The sequence below is a fragment of the Elephas maximus genome, chromosome 3, assembly GCF_024166365.1.
Source record: "Elephas maximus indicus isolate mEleMax1 chromosome 3, mEleMax1 primary haplotype, whole genome shotgun sequence".
Classification (NCBI taxonomy): Eukaryota; Metazoa; Chordata; class Mammalia; order Proboscidea; family Elephantidae; genus Elephas; species Elephas maximus.
This window is the reverse complement of record NC_064821.1, coordinates 55211231-55237149: the sequence shown is the minus strand read 5'-3', so window position 1 is coordinate 55237149 and position 25919 is coordinate 55211231. Positions and strand designations below refer to the sequence as shown.

General features: G+C 45.5%; 1 protein-coding gene across 2 annotated transcripts in view; it reads left to right on the top strand.

Moving 5' to 3' along the window:
- The window catches only part of LOC126072598 (caspase-9-like), a 34123-nt gene that overhangs the window by 5040 nt on the left and 3164 nt on the right, over nt 1–25919 (top strand). For both annotated transcript variants that reach the window (XM_049877994.1, XM_049877993.1), the window contains exons 3-8: nt 12829–12860; nt 14788–14964; nt 15430–15519; nt 16812–16959; nt 24056–24235; nt 24836–24945. In XM_049877994.1, the coding sequence (XP_049733951.1) occupies nt 12829–12860; nt 14788–14964; nt 15430–15519; nt 16812–16959; nt 24056–24235; nt 24836–24945 (737 nt within the window). The remainder of the gene's footprint in view (nt 1–12828; nt 12861–14787; nt 14965–15429; nt 15520–16811; nt 16960–24055; nt 24236–24835; nt 24946–25919) is intronic.

Here is a 25919-nt window from a genome sequence, read left to right as displayed (position 1 = left end):
AGGTGTTTGATTTTTAGGAGCTCCCAGTTATCGGGTTTCTCTTCATCATTTTTGGTAATGTTTTGTATTCTGTTTATACCTTGTATTAGGGCTCCTAGGGTTGTCCCAATTTTTTCTTCCATGATCTTTATCGTTTTAGTCTTTATGTTTAGGTCTTTGATCCACTTGGAGTTAGTTTTTGTGCATGGTGTGAGGTATGGGTCCTGTTTCATTTTTTTGCAAATGGATATCCAGTTATGCCTGCACCATTTGTTAAAAAGGCTATCTTTTCCCCAGTTAATTGACACTGGTCCTTTGTCAAATATCAGCTGCTCATACGTGAATGGATCTATGTCTGGGTTCTCAATTCTGTTCCATTGGTCTATGTGTCTGTTGTTGTACCAATACCAGGCTGTTTTGACTACTGTGGCTGTATAATAGGTTCTGAAGTCAGGTAAGGTGAGGCCTCCCACTTTCTTCTTCTTTTTCAGTAGTGCTTTGCTTATCCGGGGCTTCTTTCCCTTCCATATGAAATTGGTGATTTGTTTCTCTATCCCCTTAAAATATGACATTGGAATTTGGATCGGAAGTGCGTTAAATGTATAGATGGCTTTTGGTAGAATAGACATTTTTATTATGTTAAGTCTTCCTATCCATGAGCAAGGTATGTTTTTCCACTTAAGTATGTCCTTTTGAATTTCTTGTAGTAGAGCTTTGTAGTTTTCTTTGTATAGGTCTTTTACATCCTTGGTAAGATTTATTCCTAAGTATCTTATCTTCTTGGGGGCTACTGTGAATGGTATTGATTTGGTTATTTCCTCTTCGGTGTTCTTTTTGTTGATGTAGAGGAATCCAAGTGATTTTTGTATGTTTATTTTATAACCTGAGACTCTGCCAAACTCTTCTATTAGTTTCAGTAGTTTTCTGGAGGATTCCTTAGGGTTTTCTGTGTATATAATCATGTCATCTGCAAATAGTGATAACTTTACTTCTTCCTTGCCAATCCGGATACCTTTTATTTCTTTGTCTAGCCTAATTGCCCTGGCTAAGACTTCCAACACGATGTTGAATAAGAGCGGTGATAAAGGGCATCCTTGTCTGGTTCCCGTTCTCAAGGGAAATGCTTTCAGGTTCTCTCCATTTAGAGTGATATTGGCTGTTGGCTTTGCATAGATGCCCTTTATTATGTTGAGGAATTTTCCTTCAATTCCTATTTTGGTAAGAGTTTTTATCATGAATGGGTGTTGGACTTCGTCAAATGCCTTTTCTGCATCAATTGATAAGATCATGTGGTTTTTGTCTTTTGTTTTATTTATGTGATGGATTACATTAATGGTTTTTCTGATATTAAACCAGCCTTGCATACCTGGTATAAATCCCACTTGATCAGGGTGAATTATTTTTTTGATGTGTTGTTGGATTCTATTGGCTAGAATTTTGTTGAGGATTTTTGCATCAATGTTCAAGAGGGATATAGGTCTATAATTTTCTTTTTTTGTAATGTCTTTACCTGGTTTTGGTGTCAGGGAGATGGTGGCTTCATAGAATGAGATGGGTAGTATTCCGTCATTTTCTATGCTTTGGAATACCTTTAGTAGTAGTGGTCTTAACTCTTCTCTGAAAGTTTGGTAGAACTCTGCAGTGAAGCCATCCGGGCCAGGGCTTTTTTTTGTTGGGAGTTTTTTGATTACCGTTTCAATCTCTTTTTTTGTTATGGGTCTATTTAGTTGTTCTACTTCTGAATGTGTTAGTTTAGGTAGGTAGTGTTTTTCCAGGAATTCATCCATTTCTTCTAGGTTTTCAAATTTGTTAGAGTACAATTTTTCATAATAATCTGAAATGATTGTTTTAATTTCATTTGGTTCTGTTGTGATGTAGTCCTTCTCATTTCTTATTCGGGTTATTTGTTTCCTTTCCTGTATTTCTTTAGTCAGTCTAGCCAATGGTTTATCAATTTTGTTAATTTTTTCAAAGAACCAGCTTTTGGCTTTGTTAATTCTTTCGATTGTTTTTCTGTTCTCTAATTCATTTAGTTCAGCTCTAATTTTTATTATTTGTTTTCTTCTGGTGCCTGATGGATTCTTTTGTTGCTCAGTTTCTATTTGTTCAAGTTGTAGGGACACTTCTCTGATTTTGGCTCTTTCTTCTTTTTGTATGTTTGCATTTATTGATATAAATTGGCCTCTGAGCACTGCTTTTGCTGTGTCCCAGAGGTTTTGATAGGAAGTATTTTCATTCTCGTTGCTTTCTATGAATTTCCTTATTCCCTCCTTGATGTCTTCTATAACCCAGTCTTTTTTCAGGAGGGTATTGTTCAGTTTCCAAGTATTTGATTTCTTTTCCCTAGTTTTTCTGTTATTGATCTCTAGTTTTATTGCCTTGTGGTCTGAGAAGATGCTTTGTAATATTTCGATGTTTTGGACTCTGCAAAGGTTTGTTTTATGACCTAATATGTGGTCTATTCTAGAGAATGTTCCATGTGCGCTAGAAAAAAAAGTATATTTTGCAGCAGTTGGGTGGAGAGTTCTGTATAAGTCAATGAGGTCAAGTTGGTTGATTGTTGTAATTAGATCTTCCGTGTCTCTGTTGAGCTTCTTACTGGATGTCCTGTCCTTTTCCGAAAGTGGTGTGTTGAAGTCTCCTACTATAATTGTGGAGGTATCTATCTCGCTTTTCAATTCTGTTAAAATTTGAATTATGTATCTTGCAGCCCTGTCATTGGGTGCGTAAATATTTAATATGGTTATGTCTTCCTGATCAATTGTCCCTTTTATCATTATATAGTGTCCTTCTTTATCTTTTGTGGTGGATTTAAGTCTAAAGTCTATTTTGTCAGAAATTAATATTGCTACTCCTCTTCTTTTTTGCTTATTGTTTGCTTGATATACTTTTTTCCATCCTTTGAGTTTTTGTTTGTTTGTGTCTCTAAGTCTAAGGTGTGTCTCTTGTAGGCAGCATATAGATGGATCATGTTTCTTTATCCAGTCTGTGACTCTCTGTCTCTTTATTGGTGCATTTAGTCCATTTACATTCAGGGTAATTATAGATAAATAAGTTTTTAGTGCTGTCATTTTGATGCCTTTTTATGGGTGTTGTTGACAATTTCATTTTTCCACATACTTTTTTGTGCTGAGGCGTTTTTCTTAGTAAATTGTGAGATCCTCATTTTCATAGTGCTTGACTTTATGTTAGTTGAGTCGTTATGTTTTTCTTGGTTTTTATCTTGAGGTATAGAGTTGTTACACCTTTTTGTGGTTACCTTATTATTTACCCCTATTTTTCTAAGTAAAAACCTAACTTGTATTGTTCTATATCGCCTTGTATCACTCTCCATATGGCAGTTCAATGCCTCCTGTATTTAGTCCCTCTTATTGATTATTGTGATCTTTTACCTATTGACTTCCATGATTCCCTGTTATGTGTATTTTTTTTTTTTAATTAATCTTAATTTGTTTGTTTTTGTCATTTCCCTATTTGAGTTGATATCAGGACGATCTGTTTTGTGACCTTGTGTTGTGCTGATATCTGATATTATTGGTTCTCTGACCAAACAATATCCTTTAGTATTTCTTGTAGCTTTGGTTTGGTTTTTGCAAATTCTCTAAACTTGTGTTTGTCTGTAAATATCTTAATTTCGCCTTCATATTTCAGAGAGAGTTTTGCTGGATATATGATCCTTGGCTGGCAGTTTTTCTCCTTCAGTGTTCTGTATATGTCGTCCCATTCCCTTCTTGCCTGCATGGTTTCTGCTGAGTAGTCAGAACATATTCTTATTGATTCTCCCTTGAAGGAAACCTTTCTTTTCTCCCTGGCTGCTTTTAAAATTTTCTGTTTATCTTTGGTTTTGGTGAGTTTGATGATAATATGTCTTGGTGTTTTTCTTTTTGGATCAATCTTAAATGGGGTTCGATGAGCATCTTGGATAGCTATCCTTTCGTCTTTCACGATGTCAGGGAAGTTTTCTGTCAGGAGTTCTTCAACTATTTTCTCTGTGTTTTCTGTCCCCCCTCCCTGTTCTGGGACTCCAATCACCCGCAGGTTATCCTTCTTGATAGAGTCCCACATAATTCTTAGGGTTTCTTCATTTTTTTTGATTCTTTTATCCGATTTTTTTTCAGCTATGTTGGTGTTGATTCCCTGGTCCTCCAGATGTCCCAGTCTGCATTCTAATTGCTCGAGTCTGCTCCTCTGACTTCCTAGTGCGTTGTCTAATTCTGTTATTTTATTGTTAATCTTTTGGATTTCTACATGTTGTCTCTCTATGGATTCTTGCAACTTATTAATTTTTCCAGTATGTTCTTGAATAATCTTTTTGAGTTCTTCAACAGTTTTATCAGTGTGTTCCTTGGCTTTTTCTGCAGTTATCCTAATTTCATTTGTGATATCATTAAGCATTCTGTAAATTAGTTTTTTATATTCTGTATCTGATAATTCCAAGATTGTATCTTCATTTGGGAAAGGTTTTGATTCTTTTGTTTGGGGGGTTGGAGAAGCTGTCACGGTCTGCTTCTTTAAGTGGTTTGATATGGATTGTTGTCTCCGAGCCATCACTGGGAAACTAGTTTTTCCAGAAAATCCGCTAAAAAAAAAATGCAGTCAGATCCCTATCAGAGTTCTCCCTCTGGCTCAGGCTATCCAGATGTTAATGAAGCTGCCTGGGGAGGGTGGGGGAGGGAACAGAGAGATAGGAGAGTAGCAGCTCAGAATATAGCCAGAGTTGCTTGTCTTGCTTGGAATGACTATTATATCTGAGATTCCCGCGGGCACGTCGCCTATGTGTGCTGGCTGTGTGGAGATTGCCCCCGGGGGGTCTGGCCCGCTGGAGTCACGGTCAGATCCTCCGCTTCCAGCCCCACGCCCAGCGTCAAGGCTCCCCTACTGGGACGGTGCACTCTCGACTCCAAAATCAGTTGCTGCCTCCTGGGGACTTCTCGTCCCTCCAGCCGCATGGCCGGGCCGCCCCCGAGAACCAGTTGGGCCTCCTCCCAGGGTTAGTTCAGATGGGTGGAGCAGCTCCCCGTGCTTGTGCCGTAACCGAGTGTCCCGGCTGGGATGCTGTTCTCCCCGCTCCAATACCAGTCGCTGCCTCCCGGGGACTTCTCCTACCGGCTGCGTCCCACGCTGCCCGTGCGACCCGGCTGGTCCCCTTCCCGGGGTTAGTTCAGGGGGGTGGAGCAACTCTCCGTGTTTATGGCGTACCTGCGTCCAGTCCAAATCCCTGCGGGACGGTTCCCTGGCTCGGATGCTGCTCTTTCTGCTCCAAGACCAGTCACTGCCTCCCAGGGACTTCTCCTATTGGCTGCGTCCCACGCCGCCCGTGGAACCGGCTGGTCCCCCTCCCGGGGTTAGTTCAGGGGGGTGGAGCCGCTCTCTGTGCTTGTGCCATACCTGACTGGTACGCTGGCTCCAGGCTCTGGAAACAATCGCTGCTTCCCCGTATTAGTTCGTTCTCCGTCTCTAAATCTGTGTTTGTTGTTCAGGGTTCGTAGATTGTTATGTATGTGATCGATTCACTTGTTTTTCCGTGTCTTTGTTGTAAGAGGGATCCGAGGTAGCGTCTGCCTAGTCCGCCATCTTGGCTCCGCCCCCCCGAATCTCAGGATTATCTTTTTGAATGCTCATAGGAGAGTTAACACGACTGTTATTCAAATTTACCCACCAACCACTAAGGCCAAAGATAAAGAAATTGAAGATTTTTACCAACTCTTCCAGTCTGAAATTGATCGAACATGCAGTCAGGATGCATTGATATTTACTGGTGACTAGAATGCAAAAGCTGGAAGCACAGAAGGATCAGTAGTTAGAAAATCTGGCCTTGGTGATAGAAACAATGCTGGAGATCGCATGATAGAATTTTGCAAGACCAGTGGCTTCTTCATTGCAAATACCTTTATTAACCAACAAAAATGGTGACATATGGACCTCGCCTGATGGAATACACAGGAATCAAATCGACTACATCTGTGGAAAGAAACAATGGAAAAGCTCAATGTTATTAGCCAGAACAAGGCCAGGACCAACAGTGGAACAGACCATCAATTGCTCCTATGCAAGTTCAAGCTGAAGCTGAGGAAAATTAGAACAAGTTCATGAGAGCCAAGTATGATCTTCAGTATATCTCACTTTGATTTAGAGACCATCTCAAGAATAGATTTGATGCACTGAACACTAATGATGGACGACCAGACGAGTTGTGGAATAACACCAAGGACATCATACATGAAGAAAGCAAGAGGTCATCAAGAACAGGAAAGAAAGAAAAGACCAAAATGGATGTCAGAAGAGATTCTGAAACTTGCTCTTGATCACTGAGTAGCTAAAGCAAGTGGAAGAAGCGATGAAGTAAAAAAGCTGAACAGAAGATTTCAAAGGGCAGCTCTAGAAGACAAAGTAAAGCATGATAATGACATGTGCAAAGACGAGATAGAAAACTAAAAGGGAAGAATATGCTTGGCATTTCTCAAGCTGAAAGTACTGAAGAAAAAATTCAAGCCTTGGGTTGCAATATTGAAGAATTCTATGGGGAAAATATTAAACGATGTAAGAAGCATCAAAACAAGATGGAAGGAATACACAGAGTTGCTATACCAAAAACAGTTGATCGATGTTCAGCCATTTCAGGAGGTAGCATACGACCAGGAACTGATAGTACTGAAAGAAGAGGGTCAAGCTGCTCTGAAGGTATTGGTGAAAAACAAGACTCTGGGAATTGATGGAATACCATTTGAGATGTTGGAACAAATGAATGCAGGGCTGAAAGTGCTCACTTGCCTATGCCAAGAAATTTGGAAGATAGCTGCTACCTGGCCAATCGACTGGAAGAGATCCATATTTATGCCTATTCTCAAGAAAGATGATCCAACTGAATGTGGAAATTATTGAACAATATCATTAATACCACATGCAAGTAAAATTTTCCTGAAGATCATTCAAAAGCAGCTGCAGCAGTACATCAACAGGGAACTGCCAGAAATTTAAGGCGAATTCAGAAGAGGACATGGGACCAATGCTATCATTGCTAATATCAGATGGATCCTGGCTGAAAGCAGAGAATACCGGAAAGATGTTTACCTGTGTTTTATTGACTATGCAAAGGTGTTCAGCTGTGTGGATCATAACATTATGGATAACACTGTGAAAAATGGAATTTCAGAACAGTTAATTGTGCTCATCAGGAACCTGTACATAGATCAGGAGGCAGTCGTTAGAACAGAACAAGGGGATACTGTGTAGTTTAAAATCAGGAAAGATGTGTGCCAGGATTGTATCCTTCACCGTACTTATTCAGGCTGTATGCTGAGCAAATAATCCAAGAAGCTGGACTGTATAAAGAAGAATGGGGCATCAGGGTTGGAGGAAGACTCATTAACAACCTGTGATATGCAGATAGACACAGCGTTGCTTGCTCAAAGTGAAGAGAACTCAAAGCACTTACTGATGAAGATCAAAGACCACAGCCTTCAGTATGGATTATGCCTCAACATACAGAAAACAAAAATCCTCACAACCGGACCAATAAGCAACATCATGATAAACGGAGAAAAGATTGAAGTTGTCAAGGATTTCATTTTACCTGGATCCACAATCAACACCCATGGAAGCAGCAGTCAAGAAATCAAAAGACACATTGTACTGGGCAAATCTCCTGCAAAAGACCTCTTTAAAGTGTTGAAAAGCAAAGATGTCACCTTGAAGACTAAGGTATGCCTGACCGAAACCATGGTGTTTTCAATAAGAATTGAAGCCTTTGAATGATGGTGTTGGGGAGGAACATAGAATATACCATGGGCTGCCAGAAGAACAAACAAACTTGTCTGGGAAGAAGTACAGCCAGAATGCTCCTTAGAAGCAAGGATGACGAGAACTATGTCTCACGTACTTTGGACATATTATAAGGAGGGTTCAGTCCCTGGAGAAGGACATCAAAAAAGAGAAAGAGCTTCAGTGAGATGAACTGGCACAGTGGCTGCAACAATGGGTTCAAGCATAATGATTGTGAGGGTGGTGTACATCAGGGCAGGGTTTTGCTCCATTGTATAAAGGGTCGCTATGAGTTAGAACTGACTTAATGGCACCTAACAACAACAACAACAACATAGGAGATGGGTGGAATATTCTGGAGGCCTTTAGGAGATTTAATTTTGATGGCCCCTTCTCTGAACAGCCTGTTTTGGATGTCCTGGATTTTGATCACTGTTTCTAGATCAAGTTAATTACTTAGGATTTGCTTTTGTGTCTAAGTGGGTAGTGAGGACTAGCCCAGGCCTGGGGTCAGGAAGGAGGGCTATGCCAGCATCAGGTGCCTACATACCCATACCACCATCCCTCAAACAGCCTTGCAGGGCAGGTGTCATTACACCCATCCTTGTTGATGAGTAAACTGAGGCTCCAAAAAAACAAAACCAAACCCAGTGCCGTCGAGTCGATTCCAACTCATAGCGACCCTGTAGGACAGAGTAGAATTGCCCCATAGAGTTTCCAAGGAGCGCCTCGCGGATTCAAACTGCCGACCCTTTGGTTAGCAACCGTAGCACTTAACCACTACTCCACCAGGGTTTCCAACTCAGGCTCAAGGAGGTTAAATAGTTTGCCTAAGGTCATAAGGCTGGTAAGTGGTAGAACTTGGGTGTGATGCCATTATTTTTTCTATCATTTCACGCTGTCTTTTTAGCTCTATAGCTTATCTTATGGCTTACCATGCTGCCCATGAGATATCTGTTAATGGATAAAGGAAAACGAATTGGAGATCAGTGCTCTGATTGATTATTTGGCTTATAGAAACTTGGGGGATGAAGTGAGATCTTCCGTGCAAAAGTACTTTGCATATTCATGAGTGCAGGTAAGTGTGTGATGGTACCATCACTGTGTCAGCCAAAATTTGCAAGGGGACAGTACAGGACCCAATCACTAGTGGCCTTTCCCAGTGAAAAAGGAGACAAAAAATGGTGAGGTTGATTTTGTCTGCCAGTCCCATGGGGTCTGCTTCACCAAGACGATGTGGGAGTTCACGGTTAGAATAAATCCAACCAAACCAAACCCATTGCCCTGGAGCCAAGTATGAATCATAGCGACCCTACAGGACAGAGTAGAGCTGGCCTATAAGGATTCTAAGGCTGTAATCTTTAAGGAAGCTGACTGTCACATCTTTCTTCTGCTGAGCAGCTTGTGGGTTCGAACTGCCGACCTTTCGGTTAGCAACTGAGTGCTTAACCACTGTGCCACCAGGGCTCCTTTGTTTAGAACAAACGGCCTAGGAAATCATAGGTTTATGTCTTCATATTTTCTTTAACAGTTTGGTATGTATCTTAAAAAAAGTTTTTCTGTGAATATAGCAACATATATGTGTGTTTTTTTTAAAAAGAATTATACAGCACGCACGGTTCTGTAATTTTCTTCTTTCACTTAATTTTTTTTTATGAGGTATAATATATATCCAGTGAAATGCATAAATCCCAAGAGTACAGCTGGATAATTTTTACCTGTGTGCGCATTACAGGTAAAACCCAGATGACCATGATACAGAACGTTCTGGCGTCCTGTAAGACTCTCTTGTACCCCTTCTCAGTCTACTCCCACCCCTCCATCCCGCCAAGGCAATGACCTCTATCATCATAAATCCCTTTTGCTTGTCCTTGAACTTCAGTACAGATGGAATCCTGGCTTCTTTCCCCATCATTATATCGGTGAGATTCATTCATGTTGTTTCACATACCAGTAATTTCCGTCTTTGTCATCGTTGGATGAATCCCTTAAAAACCAAACCCATCGCCATCCAGTCGATTCCGACTCATAGGGACCCTTTAGGACAGGGTAGAGCTGCCCTGTAGGGTTTCCAAGGCAGTAATCTTAGGGAAGCAGAGTGCCACATCTTTCTCCTGTGGAGTGGCTGGTGGTTTGAACCTCCCACCTTTCAGTTAGCAGCTGAGTGCTTAACCACTGCGCCACCAGGGCACCTTCATTGCTGGGTAGTATTCCCGAATAATCCACAGTTTATTTATCCATTCTCCTGTGGATGGATATGTGGGTTGTTTTCAATTCTGGCTTTGTTTCATAGCAACAGTATGGAGATCTAGCGCCTCCTACTCCATGGTTGCCTACGCATGTTAGTAGTAACAGTAATGGTTACTATTGCTGAGCACTGTTTGAAGCGCTTACATAAATGATCTCATTTAATCTTCCCAACTCCAGGGCGAGGTAGGTGCTACAAACCAAGCCCAAACCCGTTGCCATTGAGTCGATTTTGACTCATAGCGACCCTATAGGACAGAGTAGAACTGCCCCATAGGGTTTCCAAGGAGCGTCTGGTGGATTTGAACTGCTGACCTTTTCGTTAGCAGCTGTAGCTCTTAACTACTATGCCACCAGGGTTTCCGTAGGTGCTACAATTTCCCATTTTCGTGTTGAGCACAGTAAACACAGATTGGGAAATGGTTTGTCCCAAATCACACACTAGTGAGAAGTGGAAACAGGATTTCAGTCCGGGCTTCCACATTCCAATGCTGTGCTGTGTAGCCCCACACGTGCCCTACACTGTATTTCATTTATCCAACTCCTGTTAATCGTCAGGAAACCCTGGTGGCATAGTGGTTAAAAAGCTACAGCTGCTAACCAAAAAAGGTTGGCAGTTCAAATCCACCAGGCGCTCCTTGGAAACCCTATGGGGTAGTTCTACTCTGTCCTATAGGGTTGCTGTGAGTCGAAATTGACTCGATGGCAAGGGGTTTGGTTTGGTTTGGTTTATGGTCATTTATGTTGTTTCTGCCATAGCCTTGCCTGTGGATCTGACTGGGGGTTACGTTTCTGGAAGTGGAATAGCTGGGTTAAGGATACATATTCTCTCTGACAGATGCTACCAACTTGTACTTCCAAAATGTACCGTTTTATAAATCTCACCAGCCATGAGTGAGTGAAGGTGGTCATTTTCCCAGCAATGAGTAAAATGCCCAAACATTTTTTCCAATGTGTTGGACAAAAAGTGGTATATTTGTTTTCTGTGCTGAATAACTGTATGATTTCGGACAGCCCATTAAGCAGAGAAAAGAACAAACGCCATGAGGATATTAAGCTGCATTTACCTGAGGTATAAGGACGAAGGCCTGTCCTGGAATTGCTCACACACTTTATTATCGTGTTGTAAAAGAGGCAGGCAAAATACAAAGTTCAACTGTTATCTGGTCATAGAAAATGTTGATTTGAGCCATTTAGGACCAGGAGTCTGGGCTTGAAGCCTCCTATTCTTTTGTGAGGTATTTTATTTCCTGTTTGTTGTGAACATTTATTCCCAGTAGGAGCTTAAATCTGAAGGGTAAATAGTAGTAGCAATAAGATCTCTTTAAATGTTTATATTAGTTTTTAATATACACCATACTTTCTCAGGTCATCTAAACCACCCTGTGTGATTGGAGGTAGGGCAAGCGTTCTGTCACTATACCTCATGAACCCCTTGAGGGCAGCCATTTTGCTTTGTGGATCTTTTGTGGTAATTCGGGGAATGAATGGATCTCTCAGTAGTGGATGACAGTTGTATTTTTTGGGTACGGTGGAATTTTGGAAATGAACAAAAGTTCTCAAAATTAGTTAGTGGCCTAATAGGTGTCTTCAGGCCAGGTAAGACAATTTCTAATAAAAAAATGGGGCGTGACTGCTTTTCTGTTGTGGCTTTAAACTGATGAGATATTAATTCCCAGCAAGGGGTCCATGCTTACTCTAAGCATTGTTGGAACTTGAATATAGGCTCCAGGACAACTTGGAGGTAGTGATTGTGTCCTCTCTGTTTAAAAAAAGAAAGAAAAGCTCCATGACCTCATAGATTGGTGGCTAGCTGAGTTCTTGCTAAGTGAAAATTCTTTTGACGTTGAAGGAGAAACTCATTTATTTGTTCTGCAAATATTTCCTAAGGGCCTACTGTGTGCTGGGCCCCATGGGTTGTGCAAACAGGGAACGTCTGCTCTCCTGGAGCTTTCCTTACCCCTCTCTCTTCTAGAATGTCACATAAATGGGATCACACTCCACAGACACTCTTCCGTGTCTGTTTTTTTCCCCTTAGCATAATGTTTTCAAGATTATCAATGCTGTTTTATATATTCTTATCTTGTTCCTTTTTAGGCCAGTTGTTTTCCCTTGTATGGCTGGAGGATCACAATTGCTTATCCTTCAACTTGTTGATGGATGTTTGGGTTGCTTCCAGTATAGGGCATTATGAATAAGGCTCCTTCAATGAGAATTCTTAGCCAAGTCTTCTTGTGCTCGTAGGCACTCATTTCTCTTGGTTATACGCTGGGGAGTGGAATTACTGGTCAGAAGGTAGGTGTGTGTTTAACTTGGTTGTTGTTGTTGTTAGCTGCTGTTGACTCACAGTGGCCCCATGCACAGCATAACAAATGCTGCCCAGTCCTGTGCCATCTCCGTGATCAGTTGCGGATCAGGCCATTGTGATCCATAGAGTTTTCATTGGCTGATTTTTGGAAATAGATCACAAATCCTTTCTTCCTAGTCCGTCTTACCCTGAAAGCTCTGCTGAAACCTGTTCGGCATCATAGTAACATGCAAGCCTCCACTGACAGATGGGTAGTGGATATGCAGAAGGTACATTAGCCGGGAACCGCCCTGTGTCTCCCGCATGGAAGGCGAGAACTCTACCACTCAGCTACCACTGCCTTCTTAACTTTAGAAGCTACTAAGCACCTCTCCAAGGTGGCTGGACCATTTGACTTTCTCACTAGCAGTGCCTGAGGGTTCCTGAGTGCCTGCTCCTCTTCATTTTTGTCAGAACTTTCCTCACGGCATCCCTCCTCCCCTCACCCATCGGACCCTGGCATTCATGGTTTCTCTCTTTCTCTCTCTCTCCAGGTGCTCTGAGACCGGGAGGAAACACTGATTTGGTGAGTCTTCATGCGATTTGGGGCCAGTTGCTCTGGCATTGGGCTCTTGCATTCTCATTCCCCAGGCCCTCCCCATGGGTGTATCAGGAACATAGGGTACCCATCCCAGGGGAGAGTCAGGTTCTAGTCTAGCCCTCCCACAACCACGGCCTCTCATAGTACTTGCTGCAGCAGATTGCCCAGCCTGCTCTTTCCTCAGCTGTAAAGTCAAGGAGTCAGACTTCACCAGGGGTGGGCTTCAGAATCAGGTGTGGTGTCCACCCCAGACCGAATCAGTCACTTACATTCACAGATATTTACTGGGTCATCCCTGTGCGCCAGCCCTGGGCTCCATGCTGGGGATACCTGGGGAACAGACCACACGTGTCTCAAACCCTTGTGGGGCCACAATTAAAGCACGCGATAGAGAAGTTAAAAAAGCAGACACACAAATACATATATAAATATAAGTATGTAGTGATAAGTGAAAAGGAAGACAGAAGAATTGATGCATTTGAACTGTGGTGTTGGCTAATAATGTTGAATGTACTACTGACTGCCAGAAGAATGAACAAGTCAGTCTAAGAAGAAATAGAACCATTCTTACAACCTTAGAAGTGAGGGTGGCAAGACTTCTTCATGCTTACTTTGGACATGTCAGCAGGAGGGTTGGCAAAAACGAGGGAAGCCCTCAGTAAGATGGACTGACACCTTAGCGACAACACTGGACTCAAACATACCATCGATCGTGAACATGGCACAGGACAGACAGGGCAAGGTTTTGTTCCGTTGTACATAAGGTGGCCGTGAGTCAGAGTCAACTCCATGGCAACTAACAGCAGCAACAGATACTGTGCTGTGAGAGAGGATTCCTGGGCCTGGAGCAGGAGCTGCCTCTGCCGCCCTGAGGGTGGGCTTGGGCCTGAGTCTGTGGACAGCATCCTCTGGTGCACCGCCGATTAAGGACCACTGGGCTGGATGATCTATGAGGTTTTTTCTTGGGTGAATGTTACGAGTGTTGGATTTCTAAGCTGGCAGCTCCCATACTGAATACCGAGATGGGAGCTAAATATCTCGCTGAAGTTTATCTATTTGCAAGTCACACTGTGTGTTAGTTTGCTAGTGCTGCTGAAACAGCGATACCACAAGGGGATGGCTTTAAAGAACAGCCATTTATTTTCTCACAGTTCAGGAGGCTAGAAGTCCGAATTCAGGGCACTGGCTATAGGGGAAGGCTTTCTCCCTCTGTTTACTCTGGGGCAGATCCTCGTCCCTTTCAGTGTCTGTAGTCCTGGTGTTCCTCGTTCCTTGGTGATCTCCATGTTTCATCTAACCCTCCCTTCCTTCCCCCCAGTTTGTTCTTCCTTGTCTCTGTGTCTATGCTGCTCCTTATTCAGTGATACCTGTGACAGCTGGAACTCCAGAGGACTGCCTTACTTTTCAGGGTCTCGGAAGGTTTCTGCCTATGACAGGGTGCTTACCAGTTTTCTATCGTTCTGTATTAAGAATCCTACCTCACAGATGCCCAGTGAGTTTTCCTTCTCTGACAGGTTTCTGCCTTACACAGGTTCTGACTTTTGCAGGTATTACTGTAACTCAGAGGGTTTAGGACACAGCCTGCACTGATATGGCCTTGTTAACGTAACAAAGAACCCTTTCTAAGTAGGATCACAATCCACAGGCGTAGGGTTTAGGATTCCAGCACATATTTTTGGAGATGCGGTTTAATCCATAACACACAGATAGTGCTTACACTGATCTGCTTTGCAGTCTGTTCTTCCTGGAATGCTGGGTGTCGACCGTGCTACTCCTACAGCGGGAGGCAGATGCCATTTTCTATCCCACCTCTGCAAACTGTCAGCCACATGTGCGAAAACTGGGGGGCTGCCTTCTCTTTGGAGGGGTGCAGTGAGACCCTGGGTTCACACTGGTCCCTGTGCTTGGGCAGGCATACGTCCTGGACGCCGACCCTTGTGGCTACTGCCTCATTCTCAACAATGTGAACTTCTGCCTCCAGTCGGGGCTTGGCACCCGCACTGGCTCCAATATTGACTGTGAAAAGTTGCAGCGACGTTTCCGATTGCTGCATTTCATGGTGGAGGTGAAGTGTGACCTGACTGCCAAGGTATGGTCACTGCCCGTGGAGAGGGGTGAGGGGCTGGGCAGGGCGGTGTCCTCCAGGGACCCTACAGTAAACTGGTGCCCACGGTGAGCCCTTATGTCTGTAGGACTGTGGGAGGCAGTATGGTTCAGTGGTTACAAGTTTCGATGTCAGACTCAGAGCTTAGATAGGACTGGTTCTCTTGGTTCCTTGCCGGGTGACCTCCCTGTGGTTCAGTTTCCTTGTTAGAGGATACCCACCTCATGGGGTCATTGTGATGGCTAAGAGAACTGGCACCCAGTACAACATTTGTTCCCCAAGAATGGTACCATTATGACAGTTGTGACTCATTATTTCAGCATGTGGCCCCTGGGACAGAAAAGTGCTCTGCCTAGGCCTTCAGGGCAGACCCTTTTATTGCCCAGAAGGAGCGAGAATGGGGACCTGATTCCTCAGCCCTTCTGGCTCGACCGTACCCTTCTCTCATAGGAAATGTTCCTGGCCCTGGTGGAGCTGGCACAGCGGGACCATGGTGCTCTGGACTGCTGTGTGGTGGTCATCCTCTCCCACGGCTGTCAGGTAGGAGCCTCCCTGACGGGGCCTCAGCCCCTCAGGCAGGCACAGGGTAAGAGCTGAGAGGCTGTGTAGGATCCTTGCCCCCTCCCATGTCTGGAACACCCTTAGCTTTGTGGAAAAGAGCGTGGGGCCCTGTCCACTCCCCTACTGTTTGCCTGGAAGCCATCTGGTCCTCCAGGGAGGAGTTGGATGCTCCTTCCTGGGTCGGGTGGTGCTCCTGGGAGAAGGCATCTGGGAGAGGGAGGGAGGGGACACACACTGCTCACAGCCCCGACCCCCAGATTTTGTTCAGAGCCGGGAACAGCACTTGGAGCTCTCAGCTCTTGTCCCCGTCCTCTAGTCATTGTTCCAGCCCTTTGCTACTAGATGGCAGTCAGGACACTGGGCCCTCTCTGGACTTGGCCATCAGCGTGCTGGGTGGTCATTGAGGCCAAGCCCCTACCCCTGCCTGGCCCTCAGTTTCCCCATCTTCCAAGTCGAGGGGGTTGGACAGATCAGTCACAAATTGGGGCCTGTAGTCCCCCTCTACTCCACACAGTGTTTTCAGAACTGGCCTATTTCACACAAAAATCAGGATTTCTGGCTTCTCTTGAAAAAAAACCCAGAGGCCTGGCCTCACTCAGGCTGGCAACTTCACAGAGCAAGACTCTGGCCTGTAGCTGGGTATAGCTTCCCTCTTGGTCCTTTCTCTCACAGTGAAGCCCCTGGACTGGCAGTATGGGCATTACCTGGGAGCTTGTGAAAAATGCAGACTCCCAGGCCCATTTTGGACCTGTTGCCTCAGAATCTGCACCTTAACAAGATCCCCAGGTGATTCTCATGCACATTGGAGTTGAAGAAGAGTTAGTTTAGAGCAGTGCTTCTCAAAACCTAGCTGCATGCCAGGCACCTGGACCACTTGTTAAAGCACAGAATGCTGGTCCCACTACCAGAGTTTCTGATTTGGGAGGTCTGGGGTGGGCCCGAGGATTTGCATTTCTTACAAGTTCCCAGGTGATGCTGATGCTGCTAGTCCAGGGACCCACTTTGAGAACCACTGATCTAGCGGAAGCTGGCTGGCACTCTCCAGTTCATTAGCTCCTCCCCACCCTCCTTGTCTCACTGTCAGGCCATCTGGCCCCTGTAGGCACATGAAGTTAAGACTCCTGGAATAGATGCTGACCGGGGCCCTTCCAGACTCAACCCTTTGTCCCCAGCTGGGACCTTCTGAATGCTTGGCCCCCATAAATCCTCAGAAGGCTGTTGGATTCCTGCCCAAACTTCTTGGTTTAAAACCAAAATTCTTGGTCTTCTAGGTCAGTCACCGCCAGTTCCCGGGGGCCGTCTATGGCACGGATGGAAATTCTTTGTCCATTGAGAGAATTGTGAACATCTTCAATGGAACCGGCTGCCCAAGCTTGGGAGGGAAGCCCAAGCTCTTTTTCATCCAGGCCTGTGGTGGGGGTAAGGAGCTCCTCTCCCTCCCTGAGGGTGAATCCAGTGGGGAAGGAGCTACCAGCTACTTCCTTCTCCACCTAGCCCCTCATGATGTTCACTGGGTCTCTTGGCAGCTAGAGGGTCCCAAATGTGGTCACAGTTGGCCATACAGCCGTACTTGGATCTAGCTGGTGTAGCTTCGTCCACTCCTCAGAGGTTGGTAGTCTTCTGAGTCCCTGGGTGGTGTGAACAGTTACTGTGCTTGCTGCTAACTGAAAGGTTGGCGGTTTGAGTCCATCCAGAGGAGCATAAGAAGAAAGGCCTGGTGATCTGCTTCTGAAAAATCAGCCACTGAAAGCCCTATGGAGCACAGTTCTGCTCTGACACATACAGGGCCGCCATGAGTCAGAACTGATTTGACAGCAGCTGGTTTGGATTTTGGTTTTAGTCTTCAGCTTCGTGATGCAGTAGCGTCATGGGTTCTTTTAACTCAGACAAATTCAACTCTAGAGACTTGGCCAAACAAAAAGCATACCAAAAAAAAAAAAAACAAACCCATTGCCATTGAGTCTATCCTGACTCATAGCGACTCTATAGGATAGAGTAGAGCTGCCCCATAGGGTTTCCAAGGAGCACCTGTTGGATTCGAACTGCTGACCTCTTTGGTTGGCAGCTGAGCTCTTAACCACTGTGCCACCAGGGCTCCCAGCATAGGAGGGAGAAAAAATAAATTTTTTTTCTTATCAGCATTCCCCCAGTGCCCATCAAGCTAGGCCCTTTTCCCACGGTCTCAGGAAAAGGGAGGCCCTAGCTGAACTACAAAGAGAACTGAAAGAATTTAATTATTGGCCTTTGAATTCCAAAGGGCCCAGCTCCTAATGATTTGAGGGATTTTTAAGAATTATTTGTCGTTTTGCCATGTGCTCATGTGCTCTGACTTTAAACCTAATTCGTACTTCATATTACTTGATTTTTCTCTTAAAAATAAAAAAAAAAAAAGGGAGTAGTGGGAAAGAAACATTATGCTTCCTGAAATTGTGGGACTTGAGGGTGGAAGCTGAGAACACTGGGAGTTCAGTCCCAGCAAGTTCCTTCTAAGGAGCCCTGGCGACGCAGTGGTTAAGTGCTCAGTTGTTAACTGAAAGGTTGGTGTTTCGAACCCACCAGCCACTCCATAGGAGAAAGTCGTGGCAGTCTGCTTCCTTAAAGATTACAGCCTTGAAAACTCTACGGGACAGTTCTGCTCTCTCTCATAGCTTTACTCTGTGTTGGAATCAACTCGATGGCAATGGGTTAAGTCCCCTCTGCCCTGGGCTCCTCAGGTGTTGGCTGTTGGAAGGGTGTTTCTTGCCCCTTGGTGCGATCTCCCAAAGAATGGGGAGAACCAGGCAGTGCTACACCCCAGGGCCATCCTAGCACTTTCTCTTTGAATTGAGAAGGCCCATCACACGGTCAGCTCTTCGGGGGGCACAGGCCTGTCTGCCCCACAGCCAGGTCCCCAGCCTGGCACAAAGCTCCTAGTAGGGGTGCGTCTTTTGTGGATTCTAATTACTTGAATTTGAAGTAGAACCATATAAAAAAAGCTATGAGCAAAATTTGAAATAATTTAGACTGCCCCTTCCCCACTTATTAAGAAGTCCTGGTGGCACAGTGGTTAAGTTTTTGCTTGGCTGCTAACTGAAAGGTTGGTGGTTCAAACTCACCCAGTGGGTCTGCAGGAGAAAGACCTGGCAATCTGCTCCAGTAGATATTACAGCCTAGAAAACCCTGGGGGGCAGTAGGGCAGTCCTCCTCTGTTACAACGGGTTGCCATGAGTTGAAAACTGATTCAGCATCTAACAACTCCGCCCCGGCCCCTGAAACCACCCCTTCCGCCAGTGCCTAATTAGAAGACTCACAGGGAACAGCAAGATTTGCAAGCTGGAGTGCAATGATTAAGATGGCACTTTTTGAGTCCGACAAACTTGAGTTCCTGTCCCTGCTTTGCCCTGGCAGGTGGCATGACCGTGTGTTTAACGCTCTTGCCACATGGTGGCGCCACTTAACTAGGGAGGAGAAATGTAGACCCGTCTGCCTTCTCTGTCAGCGCTGGTGCCGCAGAAGGTCGGCTGAAATTTTGGTGACTCTTAATGTTGCTCTTTTTAAATTCACTGTTGTTATAATTTAAAACAATGAAGAGGAACCTCCGACACGTTATCCACCTCTTCATTAGGAGGTTGTGCGAGCTCCAGGGCACAAGAACGTGCTTCTAGTCAGTAACTGTAGTATAGAATGTCCATGTGATACCAGGCCATGGTGAAAGCCAAGCAGCTGCCTGGATTAGACCGAAACGTTAATTTTGGGGTGACCTCTCCTCAGAATCCTAGAGTTCATAAGAAGGCAGAAGGCAACAACGGCATGTTCCAGCCATTGTGGATTTTATGTGCTGAGTGAAAGCATCCTCCTTCTGCTTTGTATTCGTTCTTATGGGAAGATGAGTCTTGCCTTACAGGATGTTTTGAACTAATGAGCTCTTTAAGAAGAAATCCGCACATAAACTGCATTGTAGGCTAGGACTTCACACCAGATTTGTGGAATGAGGAATGACAGGTGAATAAAGGCACACCTCGCGTTCCCACTGACTCACTCTCTTCTTCCCCTCTCTGATGCCATTGTTCCATCTCCTTTTTTCACAGCAGTGTCTCTGCCCAGCCCATCTCCTAGGCCTTTCTTTTGGGGTCCCCAATGTAAATGCCCCTGCCTCCAGCTGCCTCAGGCTGCCCAGGCAGATCTGGCAGCAGTCCCACACTCACATCCTACGTCCCCCTCCCTGTCCACTTCAAGTTATCCCCAGACACCTAGAGCAGATACCAGAATCCCTACCAAGAAAGTAATTAGAAGTGATGAACTGAGAAAGCTATAAATAAGATCGAAAAGTTTTCACAGATCTAAGAAAGCCCCACTGCAGGTTCAGGGTCTCTGTCTTAGTTATATATATAGTGCTGCTATAACAGGAATACCACAAATCGATGGCTTTGACAAGGAGAACTTTATTCTCTCACAGTCTAGTAGGTTAGGAGTCAAAATTCAGGGTGCCAGTTCCAGGGGAAGGATTTCTCTCTCTGTTGGCTCTGAGGGAAGGTCCTTGTCATCAATCTTTCCCTGGTATAGGAACTTTTCAGGTACAGGGACCCTGGGTCCAAAGGACGCCCTCTGCTCCAGACACTTCTTTCTTGGTGGTATGAGGTTCCCGTGTCTCTCTGCTTGCTTTTCTCTTTTATATCTCAAAAGAGATTGACTCAAGACTCAACCTACTCTTGTCGATTGAGTCCTGCCTCATTAACATAACTGCCTCTAATCCTGCCTCGTTAACATCGTAGAGGTAGGATTTACAACACATAGGAAAATCACATCAGATGATAAAATGGTGGACAGTCACATGATACTGGGAATCATGGCCTATGACACATGTTTTTGGGGGGACACAGTTCAACCCATAACAGCCTCCATGGAAGGCAACAGGATGGTTGAGAGGCGGAAAAATGTGGGGCAGAATAATCCTGGTCCCTGCACATTAGTTGATAGCTCTGTGGTTTAGGTGTGTGTGGCCCGAGTCCTGCCTGACCTCATTGTTGTCCAGCCTGCCAGTGCTTTTGGGAAGTGTCTTAGTTATCTAGTGCTGCTGTAACAGAAACATTACAAGTGAATGGCTTTAACAAAGAGAAGTTTATTCTCTCATAGTCTAGGAGGCTGGAAGTCCAAATTCAAGGTGCCAGCTCCAAGGGAAGGCTTTCTTTCTATCGGCTCTGGAGGAAGGTCCTTGTCATCAATCTTCCTCTGTTGAGGAGCTCTCAGCGCAGGGACCCTGGTCCAAAGGACACGCTATTCTCCTGGCTCTTGTTTCTTGGTGGTATAAGGCCCCCCGTCTCTCTGCTTCCTTTGCTCTTATATCCCGAAAGAGATTGACTGAAGATACAATCTAACCTTAAACATTGAGTCCTGTCTCATTAACATCACTGCCTTTAATCCTGCCTCATGAACATCATAGAGGTAGGATTTAGAACACATAGGAAAATCATATCAGGTGACAAAATGGTGGACAACCACACAATACTGGGAATCATGGCCTAGCCAAGTTGACACACGTTCTGGGGGGGACACAATTCAATCCATAACAGGGAGTTTGGATTCTGAGACTGAAAAGACAGAAAAGTTGAGAACTTAACAACAACAACAAAAATCCTGTAGGAGCCTGACTGGCATCTCATTTGGCCTCTTACCCGTGGATCCTGGACCACGGGCTGTCTGCTTCTCTCGTCTCACATTATTCCTTAAGCATTTTTCTACATCTCCTCAGTCTTTATAATCGCTAGTTCAAATGGCTTTATAATGTTCCATTTCAGTGATATGCAATAATGTACCAAACCATTTCCCTAATGTTAGCCATTTAGGTGATATCCAATTTTTGGCTAACACGATCACAAATGTCTTTATATACGTTGAGCTTTTGGCCTTAATAGAATTATTTCCTTAGGATATGTTTCCAGGAGTGGAATTACTGGGCCAGAGGTGGAAACGTCTCCACGGATCCTGTTACTTTTGAGTTTGTGTTATTATTTGGCATGCTTCTCATGCCTCCTTTGATTCCAGAAAAAGATTTGAGATAGCTTGAGAAAGACAAGCAGGAGACCCGGGTTTGATTCCTGGTCAGTACACCTCGTGCACAGCTACACCTGTCTGTCTGTGGAGAGTTGTGTGTTGCTATGATGCTGGACAGGTTTCAGCAGAGCTTCCAGACTAAGACAGAGTATGAAGAAGGCCTGGTGAGCTACTTCTGAAAATCAGCCAGTGAAAACCCTGTGGATCACAATGGTCTGATCCTCAACCGGTCATGGGGATGGGTGGTGTAGGACCGGGCATGTTTTGTTCCATTGTACATGGGATCGCTGTAAGTCAGGGGCCAACTGGATGGCAGCTAAGACCAAATACAAATGATGTAGTAGAACAAAATAGAGAGAGAGGAAATCTGAGGAATGAAGAAAATAAGAGTAAGTTCGGTACCCAGAAATACTTATGGTGAGGTCTTACCTACTTGCTAGCGATGGCCTGCAAATTTGGCTTTGCAGCTGAAGCAAGATAAGATCCCTCATAAGATCCACAGCCTCCATAAGACAGAAGCTGCATTTTTCAGGAGAATCAGTCTTGGTGCTGTGACCTAAGAAATTGCCTCCCTCAGTTGTCATGAAAAGGGAATATTGTTATTAGGTGCCACTGAGGTGATTCTGACCATAGTGACCCCATGAGACCGAGCAGAAATGCCCCATAGGGTTTTCTAGGCTGTAATCTTTACGGGAGCAGATTGCCAGGTCTTTCTCCCGAGGAGCCATTGATTGGGTTTGAACCACCAACCTTTCGGTCAGCGGCCAAGAGTTTAACCGTTGTGCCACCAGGGCTCCCTTTCATAGAGAGGATACTGTGTGATACAGTGGACACTTTCCTCACTATATTCCTACAAAAAAAAAAAAAAAAGAGAAACACAAGCTTTATGTGGCTCTTTTTAGTGCGATTCTCAGTGTAAATGAGGACATAGTTTTCTCAGTTTGGTCTTTTAGCCCTTGAGACAGAAGAACCCATCTTCCCTTTACCATTGTTTCCCCTCAGTGCCTGTGCAGGAGCTTTGTAGCCCGGGGTGCCGTGTGTGTGTGTGTGTGTGTGTGTGTGTGTGTGCGCGTGCACGCGTGCGGACGTGTTTGTGTGGACTTGTGTGCACGTGTACGGACGTGTGTGTGTTGACATGTGTGGACATGCGCATTTGTGAAAATGTGTGTGTCTGTGGACATGTGTGCATGCATGTATGTTTCACCATCTTGTCGTAAACCATGACCTCAAAGAAGGCTCTGTAGTGACCCATGGGGAATCCTTGTGCTGCCGTAATAAGGGGAAAAAGCACGATTAGTTGAACCTGTAATGTGTTGATAACCAGGCGACAACAAATAGAAAAAAGACTGGAAGGAGATGCAGCAAACCGTTAGCAGCCACAGTTGTCTTTGCAATGGCGTGAAGGTGGCTGGGCTTTGTTTTAAATCCTTATGTTGGGGTTTTTACGTGTGGTGGGGAAGAGGCTGTAAATGTGGTTAAAGACGAAGTGACCAGTGTAGGTATTAAAGGTAAACTCGGAGATCAAAAGCAGTTCGTGCTCATTAAAAAACAAAGAAAGAAAAGGCTTCAGGGCTGTACAAAGGTGGAAAGGGAAAGGCCTCTGCTCACCTCCACCCCCAGTCCTGTTCCTCAGTAGTAGCCACTGCTAATAAGTTGGAGTGTTTCTTTCCAGATTTTTCTTCCTTTGTAGTATCTACCTACCTGCCTACCTGCCCGCCCACCCACCTACCCACCCATCTATTTATCTATAACAAATATGCCAAATGGGCCGTACTTTATGTACTGTTCCGTAACTTGTTTTTAGAGCCATTTGTGAAATTTCTGCATTCTCCTTTTTCTCCCCCAATTTTATTTAATCAGCATTGTATTAGTTTTCTGGGGCTGCTATAACAAAATGCCACAAATTGAGTGGCTTCTAAGAAGAGAAATTTATCGCTGCAGAGTTCTGGAGGCTAGTTGTTTGCATTGAGGATGTGGCAGGGCCATGTGCTCTCTGAAGCTCTAGGGGAAGATCCTCCCCTGTCTCACTTAGCTTCTGGTCGCCCTGGGTGTTTTTTGGCTTGTCGATGCGTCTTCATCTGGTCTTCCCCCTGAGTGTCTCTCTGCGTCTTTTCTTCTCTTTTATAAGGACGCCATTAGAATTAAGACCCACCCTACCGCAGTATGACCTTGTGTTGACTGATAACATCTTTAAAAACCCTATTTACGAACAAGGTCACATTGACAGGTATGGGGGTTAGAACTTCACCATATCTTTTTAGGGCGACACAATTCAGTCCATAACACATCTGATACTTCTGTCGTTTCTCTGAAGTGAAGCTCTGTTTCCGTTGCCTGCTTGTGTCTGCCCGACACTGAGACCCTGCCTTCAGGGGATATCAAACCATCTCAGGCTGGGGACAGGCTGGATGGCACCAAGAAGCGAGGAAAGGATCTCTGGTCTGTGTTTTGGTGTCAAATTGGTGTTTGTGTCTACTTCTTGCAGAGCAGAAAGACCATGGATTTGAGGTGGCCTCTGCTTCCCCTAAAAACAGGGCCTCTGGCAGAAACCCCGAGTCAGATGCCGCCCCGTTGCTGGAAGGCCTGGGGAACTCTGACCAGCCAGACGCCGTGGCTAGTTTGCCCACACCCAGTGATATCTTCGTGTCCTACTCCACCTTCCCAGGTGAGTGCACCAGGAGACACGTCCTCCAGGCCCAGTGGGTCCTCTCACCTGCCCTAGAGGCAGCTGTGGTGGGGAAGATAAGACCTGTTCTTGGGTCTTGGTTCTGCCTCTTGCCACTTGTGTGACTCTGAGCCCAGCCCAGAGTGAGGCAAGGCGGTGCCTAGGGTGCAAAGTTTAAGGAGGCACATGCTCTTGGGTTTGTGCGCTTTATTGCCTCACCCTGGTCCTGGCTCTGCCTCAGCCTCCTCATCTTTAAAACCGGAATATAATCATACCTCAGGAGTTGTCATGGGGATTAAACAAGGTGGCTGGCACGTCACTGAACACAGAGCCTGGCACAGAATAGGTGGTAGTTTTCTAACACCTATGGGGGAGACACCTGACTTTCCGGAGCCTTTGGTTTCCTGGTTGAGAAGATGGGAACCATAACCAAAGTCACAAGGTGGTTGTGAGGACGAAATGGGATGACAGGGATAGAGCCGCAGAGATGTGGGCTGCTACTGCTAGACTTGAAACTGTGCCAAGTCTCCATGCCCAGGGAGGGGGGTGACCTGTGGGGGCCCTGGCACACCAACAAGGTCCACCCTTTCTCTTTCTAAGGGTTTGTCTCCTGGAGGGATACCAAGAGTGGTTCCTGGTACGTCGAGACTCTGGATGCTGTCTTTGAGCAGTGGGCTGGCTCTGAAGACCTACAGACCCTCCTGCTCAGGGTGAGGCCTGCCTTCCGGCAGAAGGGGGCGCGTGCTGGGAGCGGGGTGCCCTCCTCAGGGCAGGTGGGGGTGCTGAGCAGGGCGCTGACCTGAGCAGGGCGCTGACCTGAGCTGAGAAAGCGCTAAGCCCAAATGAAAGGTAAAGGACAGTAAGCACTCCGTCTGCCTCTGTGCCTTGATTTGCCATGAGAGTCAGTGTTCTTTCTTCTTTTAATGTGAGATGGAACTGCTTGCGGTGACATTTGCCCTTTGGGGGTCCCCAGAGCTTCCATTCCCCACTGTCTCCTCTGAGGCTCCTAGGCTGAAACCTCCAAGCTCCCCCTACTCCCGTGAGATGGTATGGGTCCACAGACTGGGATGGGTCAGTAGCCAAGAATGGCACCAAAGAGGCAGGCCATGGGGCCATCTTGGCACCCTTTGCCTCTCTATGTAGTCATGCTCCCCAAGAACCATGACTCGCCTTTAGCATACCCCTTCTCAGAAGGCCCTAATTGAAGACCACTGAAGGATGGCTTGGCAGAGCTGTAGCCCGCTACGTGAAAACCCCACTTCAACAGTTGGCTCCGCTGAGGGCCTAGAGCCTAGTCCTTGCCTTTGGGCATTAGCACACTAGGGTCCCTCCTGCTCTGCACAGGTATTTCCTGCTGTGGGAAGGGGCTTTAGGGCTGGGACCACTCCTTTCTCCTGAGGGAGGCTCCGGCTCTGTTCTCTGCTGAGCAGAGCTGAGGAGAGAAGAGAAGCAAGGGCAGGTCACACCTAGCACAACTCCAGGGGGCCCCCTTGTGGTGGTCCTGGGCAAGGGACCCTCAGGCTCCTGGGGCCCTGTGGGTGGGGGAGGGACAGTCAGGGCTAGGCGGTGCATATTTAACATACAAATGGACATTTTGACCATTTTAAGTGCAATTTTGAGTTTTTTAAACTTTTAGTTGAGGTGATTGATCTTAAAACCTTCCAGTAAAGGAGGCTGCAGTTAT